Source organism: Hyperolius riggenbachi, chromosome 10 (assembly GCF_040937935.1).
Source record: "Hyperolius riggenbachi isolate aHypRig1 chromosome 10, aHypRig1.pri, whole genome shotgun sequence".
Classification (NCBI taxonomy): Eukaryota; Metazoa; Chordata; class Amphibia; order Anura; family Hyperoliidae; genus Hyperolius; species Hyperolius riggenbachi.
Genome location: NC_090655.1, coordinates 191,925,280 through 191,945,465, shown reverse-complemented (window position 1 = coordinate 191,945,465; position 20,186 = coordinate 191,925,280). Strand labels below are relative to the sequence as shown.

Genomic DNA, 20,186 nt, shown 5'->3' with positions numbered 1-20,186 from the left:
TCACTGTTTATGCCAATTTGGGGAGAAGCCAGTTAACCTATCAGTCAGATATGGATTAAGGTGAAATGGGGTCCAAGGCAAGATAGCAGTTTCTGCCCTTCACTGATGGTCATCTGGCTTTTTAAGTAAGATTTGGTGGGGCTAGCATCCTCCAGGCCCCTAGACTTTCCCCAGGCCCTAGGCAACTACCTAGGATTGCCTTGTGGATGATCCAGCTCTGCTCCCAGTAAGTCACAAGAGATTTCTACTGTAACGGATTTATCTCCTACAATATTCAGTTGTGCGGGTGACCAGTAAAATGGATGTGAGCACACAGCGCATGTCAGTTTCACAGATGTTTACAAAAGCAAAGAGTGTTATGTACACATGGCCCTTATTCAATTCATTTTTCCTCCTATTTTTTTCATACTTTATCACTAAAATGCCTTTAAAGCCACCAGCAAGCAGGGAAATACTTATACCGTATTTTTCGGACTATAAGACGCACTTTTTCTCCCCCAAATGTGGGGAGAAAAAGTCCCTGCGTCTTATAGTCTGAATGTGTCCCCTAACGATGCAGAACTGATCCATGTGGCTGTCAACCTTCCCCGTGTACTGGCCGCGGTGGGGCAGAGGAGCATTGATCCACGTGGTGGCTGCAGCAGCTGTCAATCATCCCCCTTGTACTGGCGGCAGTGGGCCAGAGAAGCGGCGATCCACGTGGTTCCAGCGGCTGCCAATCATCCCCCTTGTACTGGCGGCGGTGGGGCAGAGGAACGGCGATCCACGTGGTTCCAGCGACTGCCAATCATCCCCCTTGTACTGGCGGCGGTGGGGCAGAGGAGCGGCGAACCACGTGGTTCCAGCGGCTGCCAATCATCCCCCTTGTACTGGCGGCGGTGGGGCAGAGGAACGGCGATCCACGTGGTTCCAGCGGCTGCCAATCATCCCCCTTGTACTGGCGGCGGTGGGGCAGAGGAACGGCGATCCACGTGGTGGCTGCAGCTGTCAATTATCCCCCTTGTACTGGCCGCGGCGGGGCAGAGGAGCGGCGATCCACGTGGCTGCAGAGGCTGTAATGAGTACTGATGCCTTTATATTTCCTTGTTTACCGGCGCCCCCTCATGACGTTTGACGCACATGGTCATGAGGGGGGCGCCGGTAAACAAAGAAGTACAAGGGCATCAGTACGCGTTACAGCCTCTGCGGCCACATGGATCGCCGCTCCTCTGCCCCACCGCGACCAATACAAGGGGGATGATTGGCAGCCGCTGGAACCACGTGGATCGCCGCTCCTTTGTCCCACCGCGACCAGTACAAGGGGGATTATTGGCAGCCGCTGGAACCACGTGGATCGCTGTTCCTCTGCCCCACCGTGACCAGTACAAGGGGGATGATTGACAGCTGCAGCCACCACGTGGATCACTATTCCTCTGCCCCACCGTGACCAGTACAAGGGGGATGATTGACAGCTGCAGCCACCACGTGGATCGCTGCTCCTCTGCCCCACCGTGACCAGTACAAGGGGGATGATTGACAGCTGCAGCCACCACGTGGATCGCTGTTCCTCTGCCCCACCGTGACCAGTACAAGGGTAATGATTGACAGCTGCAGCCACCAAGTGGATCGCTGCTCCTCTGCCCCACCGCCACCAGTACAAGGGGGATGATTGGCAGCCACTGAAACCACATGGATCACCGCTCTTCTGCCCCACCACCTCCAATACAGGGGGATTAATGATGGGCACTGCTTGCATTGCCCCTCTTCAGCTCCAACCACCGCCAGTACGGGGAGATTGGAAGACAGCAGCCAGTAAGCAGAGATGCTTGGATCGGGCTGTTGGGAAAGGACAGAGTGTGTGGATGGACACCTGGATAGGTAAGATCATCCACTTTGCATTTGTAATGTTAAGTTAGTGTAGCTGGTAGGGGAGGCAGGGGTTAGTTTGATGTAGTGTAGCGTTACTGATAAGGCAGCAGAGGTGGTGACATGGGACTAGTGTCATGTAGTGTAGTGTAGTGCAAAGTTACTGGTAGGGCCGCAGGGGTGGGTTAGTGCAGTGTAGTAACTGGTGTGGTACATCAGGAATAAATGTAACCTAGTGTAGTGCAATGTTACTCCTGGGGCATCAGAGGTTAATGTAGGGTACTTAGTCTGGCTGGTGGGGGCAGGATGGGTTAGTGGAGCTGGGCACTAAAGCTTAGACAGGGACAGCTTTGGGGAAAAAGGTCTACAAGACACCCCTGCACTATAAATGCACCAGGTTTAGTATATAATTTTTTTCCCCCTGGTTTTTGTCATCTAAACCTGGGTGCGTCTTATAGTCCGGAGCGTCTTATAGTCCGAAAAATACGGTACCTACTTTTTGGTACTTTATCAATTGCTGAGTACAGACAAGTTATTCTAAACAGAAGATGAAAAATTATCTCCTAGTAGAAAATTAAAAAAATTGAATTGAATAAGGGCCAATGTGTATTGCTAGCATAATCTGTGTAAGTATATTTGCTGTGCAGGGAAATCCATTTTTCTGGTATTCCATGAACCAGGGCTCCTCTATTTTACGAAAAAAGCAGAATATAATCATAGAGTACTGCTTCAAGGGAACCTAAGCTGAAAAGGATATGGATTTTTCCTTTTAAAAGAATACCAGCTGCCTGACTCTCCTACTGATCCTGTGTCTCTAATAATTTTAGCAACAGCCCCTCAACAAGCATGCAGATCAGGTGCTCTGACTGAAGTCAGACTGGATTAGCTGCATGCCTGTTTCAGGTGAGTGATTCAGCCACTACTACAGCCAAAGAGATCAGCAGCACTGCCAGGCAACTGGTATTGCTTAAAAGGAAACATCCATATTCCTCTCAGTTAATGTTCCCTTTAATGTATGTATAGTAATAGGCTGTAACCAGCTAGTATTGTTTATGATTACATGTAGGAATACTTATTTAGAATGTTATGCATCCTTTACATACAATCCCCTTTCTGCTTTTAGGTTTTTTTTTTCAGTTAGTGTCTCTTGTTTTTAACTTGCTTACTAAAACAAATCTAGAAAAAAAAACATGAAATTGATATAGACTGTAAAATGATCATTATTTTTATTATTTCCTGTAACAAACGTTGGAGAGGTAGCCGCGGTTAACAGCGCTACCACCGCAGCTGCCTCCAGCTCCACGTTTAGCAATGTATCTGTGCCTCAGGCGACTAGCACGCCGAGGACGGGTCTGTTGCACATAGGGTTGCTTTGTCGCCAGGGCCGGCCCTAGACTATTTGCCGCCTGAGGCAAAAAAAAAATTTCCGCCGCCACCCCCCCCCCCCTCCGGTGGGGGGCGCGCTCTGGGGGGCCGCCGAGCTGGAGGGGTAGCTGGCAGGACGAGGGTATTGGGTCTAGCAGCGGGGAGGGGGGGTCGGACCCCCCCCTCCCTCGCCTGGGTCCCCCGTGCTCCGCTCCCCTCCAGCCTTAAATACAAGCAGCCGCTATGTGTAAGAGGCACGGGCGGGTAGGACTCACCTCTTCCTCGTTCCAAGCGTGCGCTCCACTGACGTCACTTCCTGCAACGCTGCAGGAAGTGACGTCAGTGGAGGGCACGCTTGGAACGAGGAAGAGGTGAGTCCTACCCGCCCGTGCCTCTTACACATAGCGGCTGCTTGTATTTAAGGCTGGAGGGGAGCGGAGCACGGGGGACCCAGGCGAGGGAGGGGGGGGTCCGACCCCCCTCCCCGCCGCTAGACCCAATACCCCCGTCCTGCCAGCTACCCCTCCAGCTCGGCGGCCGGCTCCCCGCACCCACGGACGGGCGGGTGCCGCCCCTGGAATTTTGCCGCCTGAGGCAAAAGTTTCACCCCGCCTCATGAGCGGGCCGGCCCTGTTTGTCGTGTCCGCGCGCGCACAGACAGGACCTTTATGCGGGGAGGAGGCGTGTCAGCTGACCGGCCGGTCGGCTGACGTCAGAGGAGACGTTCGCTGCTCCTCATTGGTTGATAGGAGGAGGGCGTGCCTGAAGGGTCTCCTCTGCTTCAAAAGCCTAGCTGAATCACTCGAAACTTGTCTGCTGTTGCAAATACTCTGTGTTAGCGCTCAGACCCTTAGATAGTTCCGGTGTGCTTTGATCCGGGAGGAAACCGGGGATTTCACACAAGATAGGAATTGTTTGATAGTCTTAAAGATTATACATTACTGTGTTATTATTTGTGCATGACTCTGGCTCGTTCTGACTACTCTTTTCTGCTCAGTGATTCTGTATCTCTGCCCATCTGATCTTGCTGCCGACTCTGCCTGCTTATACCTTCCTGTCTCTGCCTTCCGATTTTGTACTGCATCTGTCTGTCTGTTGCCGAACCCGATCTGTCTGACCACTCTACTCTCACCAGAGGGCCCTTGACTCTGGTGAGGGGCACTGTACTGTTAGTACCCACCAGCTCCTCTGGTGAGGTATTGCCAAACCTATCAGTACTACTGTTGCACCAAATCACACATTGCTATTTGTTGTCACATCAGCTTCTGATATACCAGTATTATAGGTGATTCTGCAGCTCACCATATAATCAGGTATATATCTGCATTATAGGTGATACTGCAGATCACCTAATAATCAGAATTCTGTTCTTTGCTGACACAAATCGTTACATTTCCCAATACATTTCTGACTAGCAAAATATTGATTTCTTCCCTGGTTGCGTATACACATGCACTGAGAACTCCTCTTAAAGGGGAACCATGGCGAAAAATTGTAACATTTAAAATATGTGCAAACATACACAAATAAGAAGTACAGTTTTGCCAGAGTAAAATGAGCCATAAATTACTTTTCTCCTATGTTGCTGTCGCTTACAGTAGGTAGTAGAAATCTGACAGAAGCGACAGGTGTTGGACTGGTCCATCTCTTCATAGGGGATTCTCAGCAAGGCTTTTTTCTTTATAAAGATATTCCCTCAAAAGCATTTAAAGGCTACCCGAAGTGACATGTGACATGATGAGATAGACGTGTATGTACAGCGCCTAGCACACACAACTATGCTGTGTTCCTTTCTTTCTTTCTCTGTCTGAAATAGTTCAATGATAAGAAATTCCCCTTTTTATCTCTTTCTTGCTCTCAGAAGCCATTTTCTGCTAGGAAAGTGTTTTATAGTTGGAATTTCTTATCAGTGAGGATCACACTGTAGTCACTTCCTGTCTGAGTCAGGACTGAGTCAGCCACTTACATACCTGTTATTTAACAATTTCAGACAGAGAAAGAAAGAAAGGAACGCAGCATAGTTATTTGTGTGGTAGGCACTGTACAGACACTTGTCTATCTCATCCTGTCACATGTCACTACGGGTATCCTTTAAGGAAACCGGGAAACCCGCGCATGCTCAGACCTGTCACCCCGTCCGGCGTGATGACGCATTGCGTCAATAACCAGGAAGAGCCGGCCGACACCAGGCCCGGGTGTCGCCAATAACGGGGGGCTGGCGGAGGCTGAACAAGAAGAGCCAGGAGGACTCCGCGGAACCTCGCCGCCTACGGTGAGCTGGAAGAAGCCCCAGGTAAGTGTATTCTTTTAAATTTGGGCACTCCTCTGAGTCCCTTTAAAAAAATGATGCTGGCCAGCGTCCCTGCTCGCTACACAGTTTTTGGGCAGTTAGGACTCAGCAAATGCCATTCACTAAGTGCTTTAGAAAATAAACAGATCCCCCATGAAGAGATGGACTAGTCCAAAACCTAACGTAATGTCAGATTTCTACTACCTACTGTAAATGACAGCAACATAGGAGAAAAGTAATTTATGGCTCATTTTAAAAACGTACTTGTTATTTGTTTATGTTTGCACATATTTTAAAATTTTAAAATTTTTCGTTGTAGTGCCCCTTTTTTAAGAGTAGCATCTGTGTGACATTAGCATCGCTTCAACACTTGCTTTTCTTACTCTGCGGAGGCTGGCACCATCTAGTGGTTACTAGCCATTACTTCAGCATTGTTGAATACGTTTTTTAAAACTTCGTTCTTTAGATATGAACATGGAACTAAACCTGAAAGGTGCATATCCCCAATGGAACTGTATCTGTACATCTTAATCTCTACACAAAGCTAAAGGCACTTCTGTGTCAGGAAGCCTGCTGTTGTAAAATGTATAGGCACAAACCGGCATTTTGGCATGACAGAGCGAAACTGACCACACATCACTTCTATGAGCAAGGCCCCCCCCCCCCCCCCCAAACTCCTAATCCCTAGGCAGCCCCATTTCTCATGTCTGACCTTAAATACAGAAGTCCCCTTCAGTTATATACAGTTCCCTTGGCCAGCATCTCCCTATTTCAATGTGTTAAAAAAAAAATATTATAAACTATTTTACATTCTCATTGCGGTTGCGCATGCACGGAAACATTTTTTCAATATACTTCCGTGCAAATTTTTATGGGGGCCACAGGAAGTGAGCACTAGAGACCCTCACTTGTAGTTTGGCTTGCAGCCAGAAGTGAGATTACCGTGCATTGCTGCAGTAATCCCCAAAGCCTATTTTTCACATTGCAGTGCGATCCTCCGATCACACCGCAACTATAATGCTGGTTTCTAATGTGAAACCGGCCTTAAAGTTTCAAAAGTTTGTATTCTTTGTATTAGTTGATAAATGGTATCACACTAAAGCCAAACCTGCTGCCTTAACCTACACAGTATACTACATTATTTGACATAACAGAACAATAAGCACTAGGATGTACGCTGGTGGCTCAATCGATTTTCTTCCATTGGCCACTCTGCTATATCAGATTTATTAAGTAATGCTCATACTCACGTGTTCCCACTATTGTTATAATGACCTGGGTCGTGATCGGTTCCTTGAGTTGTGCGTTGGACACCAGTACGGTGTACAGGATTTCCTTGCTGCCATAATTTAATAGGCTGGTGGGATCATTAACATACATTGTGGCAAACATTTCTCTAGGTCCTTTTTGGATACCAAAAATGTGTGTGTTGTTTGAAGTCTGCAGGGTGTAATTCACATTGACTCCTTCGAATAGATAACAATTTTCAATGCACACTCTTCCTATCTGAAGCAAAATAGAACAACAGTGCGGGTTATTCAACTATGTTATACTGCAAAACACATTTGTGGAATTTGAAATTCTATATCATTCTTGCATAGCTTTTAGTATTTGGTAGGAATCATTATTCGTGCTATGTTAGGAATTACCTGGGCATATCGATGGGCATTCCGGTTTACAGTAAACTGATGAGTGATATTGGGGAATCGAATTTCCACAGGCCGGATAGTGACATTGAAGAACAGCAGTAAGTCTCCCCCAGAATCGTGGTATTCTGTGTCATTCACCAAAACAATGGACTTGTATGGACATGTTTTTAATTTATAGATATTCCTTGTTTCAGCAGCAGCTCTGTCAGAAAAAGAAAGCAAAGAACTTAGATAATGTTACAACAAAGATATCAAAATAACAACCTCATAACAAGCTCTTCGTAGTGCTGTCATTAAATAATGCCACAACAGTGAAACAGTTAGCCAGGCTTTGCCATCTTCCTCCTCCTAGGTACCCAAGAAGATATGTTGTGGAATAAAAGAAACTAAAAGCCCTATCAATACACAGAAACCCCCATCTTTCAAGTATGGCAATCGCCAACATCTAAAAAGAGTTATGGGCAGTATGGAGGCGTACAGTCAAAAATGGCGTGGGGAAAAAATGGCGCACAGTGATAAATCTTTAAAACGGTATTTATAGTTTTAAGGATATGCAGTAACTTTATTTAAAACGCTATTTATCGTTGGTCTGACCCCCGCCCCTCATGTCCTGCGGTGTCCCCCGGTTCCTGTCTTCTGCCTCCCCCGCCCCCCCTCGCACGTCCAATTTTGTCTCCCAGTGATTTCATCTCTGCCCCGGACTGGAGTGTAATGCTACAACAGTCCTACCTAAGCAGATCTTACGAACAGCTGGTGGATGTATCTGCTCGCTGCCGCTGATGACTTTCTGATGCACCAATCACGCTGGGGGCGCTGCTCCAGAACTGCCAATCACCGCTGCTCATGTCTCTGCTCCGTCTGCTAATTGGACCCTATGCTCCCGCCTCCGAGACCATCGCGTCCAATTAGCAGACGGAGCAGAGACATGAGCAGCGGTGATTGGCAGTTCTGGAGCAGCGCCCCCAGCGTGATTGGTGCATCAGAAAGTCATCAGCGGCAGCGAGCAGATACATCCACCAGCTGTTCGTAAGATCTGCTTAGGTAGGACTGTTGTAGCATTACACTCCAGTCCGGGGCAGAGATGAAATCACTGGGAGACAAAATTGGACGTGCGAGGGGGGGGCGGGGGAGGCAGAAGACAGGAACCGGGGGACATCGCAGGACATGAGGGGCGGGGGTCAGACCAACGATAAATAGCGTTTTAAATAAAGTTACTGCATATCCTTAAAACTATAAATACCGTTTTAAAAGATTTATCACTGTGCGCCATTTTTTCCCCACGCCATATTTTCCTGCCCCCGTATGGAGGCCAGTTTACAAGGGCATCCTGGTCAAATGCTTTTCTGCACGCATTCAGAAAAGTATTTGACAGCTTTCAGGGGCAATCAGTGTTTTTCATCCCTGTGGGAAAGACGGCCGTACTGTGGTAAATGACCCCTCAAACAATGTGAAAAATAGTGATCAACCCGATGGTACCGACACTGCCCATTCATTTGAATGGGAATGCTTAAACGACAAGTGCCGCAGCCACATACCCTTCACAAGCGTGTGTGTAAACTGGACCTACAGCATTAGCACTCTCATCCTGTAGCTCACTATCTGCATGGTGCTTGTTTGGTTATCCTGTTTTTTCAGGGGGTTCCTCTGACTATTCTGGTTTCCTACCACATTCTAAAAATATACTGGTAAGTTTATTTATTCCCCTCCAAAAATTGGCCATAGACTATGGCATAACAATGTGAACATTACAGTCAATTTTTGTTGTCTTAAACTATTAGTATGTTGAAATGACACCCTCATTCTTGAGGCAAGTTCATCTACCGTATATACTCGCATAGAAGCCGAATTTTTGACCCCTAAAAAGGGGGCCAAAAGTTGGGGGGTCAGCTTGTATGCGAGTCTTAGGTGGTGGTGGTCCGCGCCCCCCCTCCCCCGCCCGCTCCCTCCGCGGCCGCCGCTGCTATTACCTGTTCAGCCGGCGGCTGCTTCCTCTAATCCGGGTGCCCCTCTTGCTGTTAGGTGTCTTTATACCACCCAGGTCCGTTATTACTTCCTTTTTCACCTCCCCTGCCCCTCTCATCTATCCAGCATTACGTTTTACCCTTATAGCCTTTACCACGTCCCAGCTCAGATATTCTGCCGTCATTAGTTCCACACACCACTTTCACCCCTCCATTACTTCACCCTCGCTTGCCAAACCCCCCCCTCCCCTCTTTTCCACCCCGCCCCCACACACATTTTAAGTATGATACCTTCCTCTAATGTTACACTACACACATGCACTCATGTCTTAATAATGTATAAACAATTTCTATTAACAACTGTCAATCTGCAACAGCTGTATAGCCCTCCCAGTTACAGTCATCAATGTTGATTGCGTATTGTTTTCTCTGTCTACAGTTGTCCCCCAATTTTGCCTGATGAAGCGGGCTTGACCTGCGAAACGCGTTGCATTTCTTTTTTGGGGTACCGTATAATAAATGTGTTAAACCTGCATCAACAGAATTTCTTGTTTGCTTTTGGGAGGTTAGTCCACCACTTCCTCCAAGCATTTTTAAAGATTTTATGAATTTTTATCCTGCTGGCGCCTCTGTTTTACACTCAATTATATGCGAGTATATACGGGTAACCTGTTTTTAATCATTTTACTTTTTTGGGGTGCCTCCATCCCAATTTGCTAGTTTGCATCCCCCTTTGAGGGGACAGCTCTGTATGATTTTTATTGTTGCAATTATATACAAGTAGTTTTTTTTTTTTTTTGGGGGGGGGGGGGGGGGGAGAATGACCAAAACAATCCTGAGGGCAATCGTTTCAGGCCTGTACATGGGCCAGGCAATTGCAAAACATGTTCTACGGTGGCTGCCATTGATGCAACCCGGTTTTCTTGTTTTTAATTTCCTCTTAACCAGATATACTATACTATACAGTATACTATACGAGGCTCCAAGTTTAATTCCCCTGGAAGACCTATAGGTTTTTCAGACTGCTCCTTTTTTCCCTTTCTTTTAATTGTAGTAATCAGATTGTGAGGGAAAATTAGTGGTGTGAATTGTTCAGTGTACTATGTGGCAAATATCAGTGTTACATAAAATGCATAATAAAAACATCATGTGGTCTATGTTTAACCTCCATTTGCTGCCTTGAATCTTTTGTCCATCTGTACTTCCCATGAACTGCAGAACCCCTCACCCCTGCTCCATGTACAACCCATCTTTCATGTATAAAAAACCTTCAATGACCAGTAGGAGTCCCCATTAGGGATGGTCAATGAGATGTGAATAATTTTGAGTTGATGCAGCACTATGCGAATCTTGTATGCAAATATATGCAGCTTGAAAATTAGGGAGGATCACAGATATGCAAATTATTAAGTTGATGCAAATGTATGCAAATTTGTATGCAAATATATGCAGCTTGAAAATGGACCAATCAATTTAAACCTCGGTTTAAATTGATTGGTCAATTTTCAAACTACATACAGTTGCATAAAAAAATTGCATAGAACAATTTGCATCTCAATGATCATCCCTATCGAAAATAAACCAAATCAAATCCTGCTGAGGTAAAATTTGATTGCTCCATCTTCAAGCTGCATAAATTTGCATAATCCTGCATCAACTCAAAATTATTTGCATCTCATTGACCATCCCTAGTCCCCAACCCATGCATAATGCCCCACTTCTAAAGTCTATCACAGAAAGTTACATAATTTGCATGAGTTGCAATACAAATTGCATTAAAATGCGTTTAAACACATCTGAGGTCCACGCCGTCCTCCTGCGGTCCTGCCGTTTAGCCGCGATCAACCCCGGTAACTGGCTCAGTTGCGTTCAGACTGTGTCTTCTGCTCATGCGCAGTAGACCCGGACTGACGTGACTGAACCAGTTACCGGGGTTGATCGCGGCTAAACGGCAGGTCCACAGGAGGATGGCGTGGGCCTCAGACGTGTTTATGGGGCGGGAAGAATGAAATCTTTAATTTTCACAATCTCTGGTTTACTTTAAGGTGAAAAATAAGTAAGCTTTGTTAATCAACCCCGAACTCCTGAAAAAACATCTCTCTGAGCTTCGATCCTGCCATATTGTTCGACAATAACCTACATAACCAGAAAAGGGTGAGGACTCTATACCATTCAATCAAACTGTTCTGCATCAATATTGCTTCTATAATAACAATCATAGTTACAATTATTTCCTTACTAAACTCATGAAGTGTTCCTCGGATCTTGTTGCCTTGTGAGAAGAATTTGTATTCGCTGAGAACCCGCTTCACTTCAAATTTTTCCTGTACAAAGATCTCATTGTTTATGATAGTCTCCTCATATCTGTTATGACTGCTACCCGTGGGGTAGACAGGTGTGGTGTCCCGATCAAGAACCACCAGTGATCCAAGATGTGTGCCCTAGGAGAAAACAAACAATTAGATCTGCATATAAGGATGTCACTTAACAGGACCTTATTTACAGTTTACGGGCTATGAAGCCCAAACCAAGTTGCATTATGTGTAAATCATCCACACTGCTATGTATGTGGAAGTTTCTATATTCCCATGAAGTATGTGTACTCCTGATATAATATTTCTGTAGAGCTGCTGATGTGTTGGCAGCCATGTTAGTATTAGTAGCTTTCTTTCAGAGGAAGACATTAACTGATAATACTGAGGAATGCTAAATAGTCAAGCCTCGTACACACACCTGACTTAAGTCGGCTGATGTAGCAGATAACGACCTCCTCAGAAGACAGTTAGAAGTGTGTATGGCACCCGATGACCAACCAGCGAGCGATCCACCAGATCTATTCAACCCCAGTGATGCCAATCCCATTGTTCGCAACACCAACCCTCTGTCACGTGAAGCCATGCATGCGCAGCTCGTCGTCCCCCTGCCCCCCCCCCCCCGCATAGCAACACAGCGCATCGTCAGGTAGACAGCTGCCATGCGTGTGTGCAGCCCGGCCCAGCAATGTGCTTAAGGGGATCAGCTCCTGATCCCTGACGGCCGACATCAGTTGGGCGTGTGCACGCACCCTTAGTGAAATCACATGCAGCACCTGCACTGCAAATTTTTCCGAATCAGTCTAGGCACTCCAGAATTTATTACAACAAAATGTTTGTGTAGGTAAAGTACATGTACATGATATCGGTTGCACATGTTCCATACCCACAGAATGATTTGTCACAATTTTTTTGCAACAAATGATCGTTTTTGCGATATTACATAACAGTTAATCAGTTTAGTGAAAATTCAATAAATGATCTTTAAGGAGGGCAGACTACCCACGACATTGTTCATTTTGAAAGACTGGAATGTCGGATGATGGTGTGACTGACTAAAGATCTCCACTAAAGTTAATGCAGAAGATTAGAAAAATCATTTAAACGATCATTTGCAGCTATCGTTAGTTTTTCATTTCTGCAATTTGGTCAGATAGATCAGGAGTCGATTGGCAGCAGAGATCCATCTGTCCGTGGGTACTCAGCTTTAAGGCCATCTGAGGCGAAAATAAAATAAATAAATAAAACAATTGTATCCATCCTCCTTCTAAAATGACTTTTTTTTAGGTATCCCACGGTTTTATTTTATATTTAAATCTAGTTTTTACGGTTTCATTGCCTCTGCTCAATTACACCTTCATTGAAGTATGCTAGAGCTCAAATCAATGAATTATTGAACCTTTTTATCTCTTTCCTGTTCTCAAAAGCCATTTACTGACAGGAAAGCATTGTATGGCTGTAATTTCTAATCAGTGAGGGTTATGCTAGTCTGACCAAATCTCGACCCGGAAAGAAACTGTCGCTTGCATACCTGATTTTTAACTCTTTCAGGCAGAGAAAGAAAAAAAGCAATACAGCCTAGCTATTTGTGAGCCTGGCACTATATACACACACACACACACACATACACACACACACACACACGTCTCATCACGTCACATGTCACCTCGGTTGTCCTTTAAAGTTATTTCAATAACATTTTGGCAATCCTCACTATGATCTGAAATAATTAAGGTGAGGCTTTTTTTACTTTTGCTACCTTATAGCAAAATCTTTTTTTTAAAAGAACACCAGGTCAGTGCCTTAATAATATCCATAAACATATAAAATAGATGTTCACCATCCATAAGTAAAGTATACATACATTAAAAACTGGGTTGAATTACCCGAAAAAATAAAGTTTAATTGGGGTAAGTACTTGATATGTGATATGATGAAAAAAAAAATAGCAAGTTTCAGTTAAATTTACTAAAAACATTAGCTAAAAATGTTGGCATGCATACACCATTAGATTCATTTTTGGTAATAGATTAGACATTAGATTTGATAAGACCCCTGAATCAAACAGAATTGATTTTCAAGTTCTGATTTTTATCTACTGAACATTGATAGAGACAGTTTGCTCTTTCCTCAGTCAAGTATAAGTGAGAGAGTATGGGCAGGGCCAGCGCTACCATAGAGGCAAAGGGGCAATCGCCCCAGGGCCCCAGGGCCTGTTGGGGCCCCCAAGGTGTCCCCTTCCTCTTAACTGTTGCTCCCAGGGGCTTCTGCAGAGTCTTGGGCAGAGTAGCATCTCACCTGTGCTGGCTGGCAGTTGAGACTCTACACTGCCAAAGACTATGCAGGGGACCCAGACAGCACAGTTAAGTTGGGAGGTGTTCGGGCAGCATTTTTGGTCAGGGGGTTTCTGTTGCGCCCCCCCAAGTTATTTTTGCCCTGGGGCCCCATTGTTACTACAACTAGCCCCGAATATGGGGCTAAGTGGGGCACAGCTCTGACCAATACAAAGCCTGCAGTAGTGGTGTCCTGAGTCTGACGTATATTCTGTGAGATTTCTGATGAAATATCTAGTAGTGCAAAGCAGAAACACCGTTAAGCAATTGATATCAGTATATGGCCAGTTTATGGCATGTACATCAGACTATGCTAGGGATTAGTCTGCAAACCTCTCAAGAAGACTGATAGCAACATGACTCATTCAATGTATTCGTTAAAGTGGATCCGAGATAAACGTTTCTCATTACATAATTGTACCCCTTACATATAGTTTATAAGGCATTCCTCAAGCCAAATACTTTTTTTTTATTTAATACCCTAATACCTTATAAACTAAACAAGCCTCGCCCACAGCTTCTCCAGCGCCTAGGCATTCTGAGTTCCATGTAGCAAGTGCTCATGAGAGCTCAGTCTGGGGAGGAGGCGGCCTTACCAGCCAGAGATTTAAGATGCGAGGGGGCAGAAGAGATAAGATTGGAGTTTTCACAGTCTGAGGGGTGAAGATGCAGAGCAGCTTGCCTGTGCAATGATGACAAACGGAATATGGCTGCTGTCATTGTATCACAGGAAGAAATAATCATATTCTGTTGAAGCTGTTTGCAGCTAGATTTGATGTGTAAACTATTTAAACTTTAGATAAGATATATAGACACGTTACTTGTTATAGTTAGTTTTTCATCTCGGATCTGCTTTAAATCACTGCGGTGAATGATAGAACAATACAAAAACATAATAATAATAAAACTTAAAAAAGAATGCTGCATGAAGTGCGATTTCTGGACCCTGCATATTTTCTCATCAGTTGTGACAAACAAGTGTTTTTGTTTGTTAGTTTTTTATGACATTACATGAAGGAACAGACGGCGCCAGTAAACGTTAAGTATACGCAAAGTACAGTACATAATGGGTGCGGTGGAAATAGTGCAACTTGGATTATATATGCAGCAAGCACATTGCTAGTAACAAGCTACTGTGCATTGTGTACATAACGCTAGTTACATTATATTATGCTCCACTGTAATGCCACTCTAAGTACACACATTTTACCCTAGTTTTAGGAGCCTACCTGGAGCCAGATCATCCACAAGGCAAACTTGGGCAGTTGCCAAGAGCCTGGAGAAAGACCAGGGGCCTGGTGGATGCTGTTCAGATTATTATTATTATTATTATTATTATCTTCTGCCCTGGCAATCACAACAAATGCTTTAGATATGCTGCAATACACTGCACACATCAAGCATAGTCACAAACATGAGAGGGCTGCCAAGCAGATTCAGTAACACTTACCTCCTTTCTCTTATATTCTACCACCACATTAATGGAATTTGTATCATTGAAGACATATGGAGGGTTGTCATCAATATCATCCACCTTTATCGAGAAAGACTTTTCAACTTCCACCTCTTTGGTGTTGTCTCTCACTAGGCACTTTGCTACAAGAGCAAAACTTTCCCTCATCTCGCGATCAAGCGGATATGACAGGTACACTTCAGAAGAGTAAGGCTTATAATGAAAAGGCGAGTCATTGTCTGCACATAAAGATATAAAACCATAATTATTGGACATGTGGGGTTGAATATGCTGATAACTTATAGATCAGCAGTTTTGACCAGCAGAAGAAAGTACCAGCCTGGGGGACTGGAAGATAGGAGTTTGCAACCCATCCCTAGAAGAAGAACACCCTCAGAGTAATCATCTCTGTAAGCCTTGAATTTAGTGATGCAGTAAACCACTCAAGACACCAAAGGGCTGCAGATGGTGGAAACCGAAGTGTTGGTTGGAACTCTGAACTCTACTCTTCTCTTCCCAGTCCCCACAGTGGAGTTCTCTAGGCCTCCTCTCTTTGAGAGACTGCCTCCTAGATAAGTAACATTTCATTTTGCAGTTAATGTCTCTCTGTACCCTTTCACTTTATAATTAGTGTCTTTTGTGACCCTCCTCATTAGTGTCCTTTGTGCCGCTTTCTTCCCAAATGGGATCCTCTGTGCCCCTCCTTTCCCTCCCCAATTAGTGTCCTCTTGGCCCCTTGCCCCAGTGAAGTGCCCTCTGTACTCTTGCCCTCTTCTAGTTAGTGTCCTCTGTCCCTCCTCTCTGTAAACAATGTTCTCTCTATCTTATCATAAGTGTCCCCCATCCAGATATTGCTCTCCTTATAAGTTCTCCTACCCAGATAGCAGCCCAAAGATCAGCTCAACCTCCTGCAAAGATCACAGTGGCTTGGATAGATGCAGGGCCTCTTCTGTCTTCCTTACTAATACTATTTATGTGAAATCACAAGACTCAGTGAAGAGAGGCTCTACTGCCAAGAAAGTCAAGAGAATGCTCCACTTCAGTACAAGTCACAAAAACCTATGCAAGAAGGAGAGCTCTAGAAGGAACTTTGGACAGAAGCAGGGAGGGAGAGACATAAACGGATGTGGTCTCAGGAGCAGTGTAGAGAGCAGCAAGTGCCTACTTGGAGCTGCCCAGGTAGTAATGGACTGCACTCCTATTGATATCATACTGCATGTCTGGCCTATGAGGCCAAAGGTGGCCATAAACCTAGCGATGTATGGGCAGATTCGACAAAGACAAGTTCTCTCTCTAATCGAATCTGATCAGAGAGATCTGTAGGCTGCTCATACACCGCAGGCCAATTCAATTCCCGTTCAATTTCAGCATGAAATCTCTCAGGAATCGGCCGCTGTTCCCCAATGTATAAATGTGCATGCATTTATACATTACCTGTCCTGTGTCGCAGTGCCCATCCTACTTCTGAATCCGCCACTCTTCCATAGTCACTTTTACCGGGGGACCACCTGACCGACCACGATGGCCCGACATCATGCAGTATGTCCGACTGATATATACAACCAATTTCGGCCCAAAATTGGTCGCGCATGCTCTTGGTGGCACCAATTTTCATCCAATTCTGATTATAATAATCAAAACGGGTAGTCGATTGGCCGCCAAGTTGCCTGGTGTATGGCCATCTTCCCAATGATTCTACCCACTGTTTGGCAGTGATGTTTTACTGTCTTGTTTTTTTTTTTTGTAAACACATATTGGCTTAGGTGTCTCTAGTCAAGACAGCAGTGGTTTAATTTTTTTACTGCAAAGTCTGAAAGTCTGGCACTTCATCCTGTATAGTACTAAATAAAGGTACATTTTGTGAACCTTCTTTGTTCTTCAGAGTTTACAAACTGATATTTTATATACAGTATGTATAACTAATTGCGTTAAAACTTTTTTCTTTATAAATAACATTTAAAGGACAACTATTGTAGAAAATTGTAACATTAAAAATACATACATATACATGTACAATACTCTCAGAGTAAAATGCACTATTAATTACTTTTTTCCTATGTCGTGGTCACTTACAGTAGGTAGAAAAAAACTTGACAGATCTGCCAAAATAGGGAAGCTGAAATCTTTGTACAGATCCTTTCCAGGGAGCGGTTTTGTAAAATAATAAAGGAAATACAGAGAATACCCCATGAAGAGATGGAGTAGACTAAAGTAGTACAATTAATCTAATGCCATGGTAGTGCATGTCAGAGCGACCAAGAGACAGCTAACTGGAGGGTGGGATGCAGGGCTGTGGAGTCTGAGTCGTGGAGTCGGGGCAATGTTGGTTGCCTGGAGTCGGGAAAAAATGCACCGACTCAGACTCCGACTCCTAATGAATTTAAACTGTAATTAAAATAGAAAATATGATAAAATATTCTATTTCTCAGATAATAGTCATCATAAATAATTTATACATACAGTAATAGCTGTGCTTAGTCCACAAAAATGAAATAAACCAATCAAAATTAGTTACTTGTGCTGCTTCAATAAAGCAGTCCCTGTATTTTTAAAGTCAGATATACACATCTGATTGTGACTGTATGTATGATGTATACACAGGAATCTCTTATAGATACGAAATAACATCTATGCTGTAAGTATAAAGCCTGATGTGTAGCCGTGTCACTAATAGAGATGCGTAAAAATGTATGTGTTAATGTTCCTGCACTAGCGGGAATGCGTAAAAATGTACGCAATGCGTCCCGCCGACCTCCGAGGTCGGCAAGCTGCCAGCGGGGGACTGGAGCAGCAGTGAGTGACTGCGAGGGCACAGGATGGCTGCAGGGGGCTGGGAGAAGCCCCATGTAAGTGAAACTCATTTTTTTATTTTGCTTGAACCTTCCCTTTAATTCTGATTTATGCAAATGTATGCACTCTCTTTGCTCATGAAATCAAATAATTTGATATGTTGTTAAAATTTGGTTTGGTGACTACGAATTAAATGGTACCTGAGAAGGATGAAAAGAAAAGTTTTATACATACCTGGGGCTTCTTCCAGCCCCCTTCAGGCTAATCAGTCCCTCGCTGTCCACCTCCACCACCTGGATCTTCTGCTATGAGCCGGTAATTCAGCCAGTCAGCGCGGTCCTGCCGCATGCCGCTCCTACAGCCAGGAGCATTCTGCACCTGCGAATAGTGCTGCGCAGGTGTAGTACGCTCCCGGTGGCGGAGTGTGTGCATGCGCACTTCGCCAGACTGGCTCAAGTACCTGGACTCATAGCAGAAGATCCAGGTGGCGGAGGAGGACAGCGAGTGACTGATTAGCCTGAAGGGGCTGGAGGAAGCCCCAGGTATGTATAAAACTTTAATTTCATCTATCTCAGGTTTACTTTGTTACACAGTAGTACTATACTCTACATATGCACTCCCCACAGAGCTGCAGGAAATCCACTGAGAATGTTGTGCACATTCAACACAGAGGTGTTGTCTATCACCCATAAACCTCCTTATTCCCCTGCAGAGTACCTGCACTTCACTCTTACATGTACCCACAGTCACATTGCCTAGGGCCTGATGGATGTTCTTTGTTCCGGTCTGTACCTTTTACAAGTACTCTTAGGGCCTGTACACACTGAAAAACGCAAGCAAAATCGCAAGCGCATGCGTTTTTAAAGTGCCTGCGTTTTTTGTGCGTTTGCGTTTTTCTTGTAATTGCTGATTGGCTAAAGAATCCTTTGTTTTTTTTCTAGTTTACATTTCAACAGGAATCAGGAGATTGCAGAGTCTTCTGGGATACTGACTTCTGAAAAACGCAGGCAAAAACGCAAGCGCATGCGTTTTTAATGCGTTTTTCATGCGCTGCGCTTAAAAAAGCGCAGCAGGCACTGCGATTGCGTTTTTCTAAAAACGCATCGCACCAGTGTGTACAAGTCATCACGATTTTCATTCTTTTTCAAAAGACCTTGCGATTTTAAAAATGCATGCGTTTTTAAAAACGCAGCGCAAGCGCAGCAGTGTGTACAGGCCCTTACCAAGGACTAGTTTTAGTCTACTTCAGTTGTCTTTTAAAATTCCTAAGTGTTGGCAGTTAACCACCCTGACGTTCTATTAAGATCGCCAGGGCGGCTGCATGAGGGTTTTTTTTAAATAAACAAAAAACTATTTCATGCAGCCAACTGAAAGTTGGCTGCATGAAAGCCCACTAGATGGCGCTCCGGAGGCGTTCTTCTGATCGCCTCCGGCGGCCAAAAGTAACACGGAAGGCCGCAATGAGCAGCCTTCCGTGTTTGGCTTCTCCTGTCGCCATGGCGACGAGCGGAGTGACGTCATGGACATCAGCCGACGTCCTGACGTCAGCCGCCTCCGATCCAGCCCTTAGCGCTGGTCGGAACTATTTGTTCCGGCTGCGCAGGGCTCAGGCGGCTGGGGGTACCCTCTTTCGCCGCTGCTCGCGGCGGATCGCCGCAGAGCGGCGGCGATCGGGCAGCACACGCAGCTGGCAAAGTGCCGGCTGCGTGTGCTGCTCTTTATTTCATAAAAATCGGCCCAGCAGGGCCTGAGCGGCACCCTCTGGCGGTAATGGACGAGCTGAGCTCGTCCATACCGCTAAGGTGGCTAAGAGACGAATTTAATGTTACATACTTTCAATCAACAAGTTTGTAATATGCAAATTAGAGGAGTCAGAGGAATCCTAAACTGAGGAGTCGGAGTCGGTGGATTTTTGTACCGACTCCACAACCCTGGTGGGATGTGTCTAGCATGTCTTGCATGGATTGCATGAACAATGTGTAGTTTAGTTAACACCTATAATTCACCCACAATGGAATGTGATTAATTATTGCTGTGTATCAAAGATTGTTAGTCTATAAGAACACTTATGTCAGTATGTATTCTAAGTTTAGCTTCCCTTCATTTATGCAACCAAGATGTATTCCATGCTGAATTGATGCCAATAAACATCCTATATACTCAAAGCATGTAAAGGCCTGTGTGTATA

At 44.9% G+C, this 20,186-nt stretch overlaps 1 protein-coding gene across 1 annotated transcript in view; it reads right to left on the bottom strand.

The window, feature by feature from the left end:
- The window catches only part of LOC137534107 (proto-oncogene tyrosine-protein kinase receptor Ret-like), a 172,366-nt gene that overhangs the window by 67,641 nt on the left and 84,539 nt on the right, over positions 1–20,186 (bottom strand). Inside the window, 5 exon segments of the mRNA XM_068255471.1 lie at positions 6,751–7,006; positions 7,150–7,317; positions 7,320–7,351; positions 11,350–11,551; positions 15,206–15,447. Of these exon segments, the coding sequence (XP_068111572.1) occupies positions 6,751–7,006; positions 7,150–7,317; positions 7,320–7,351; positions 11,350–11,551; positions 15,206–15,447 (900 nt within the window).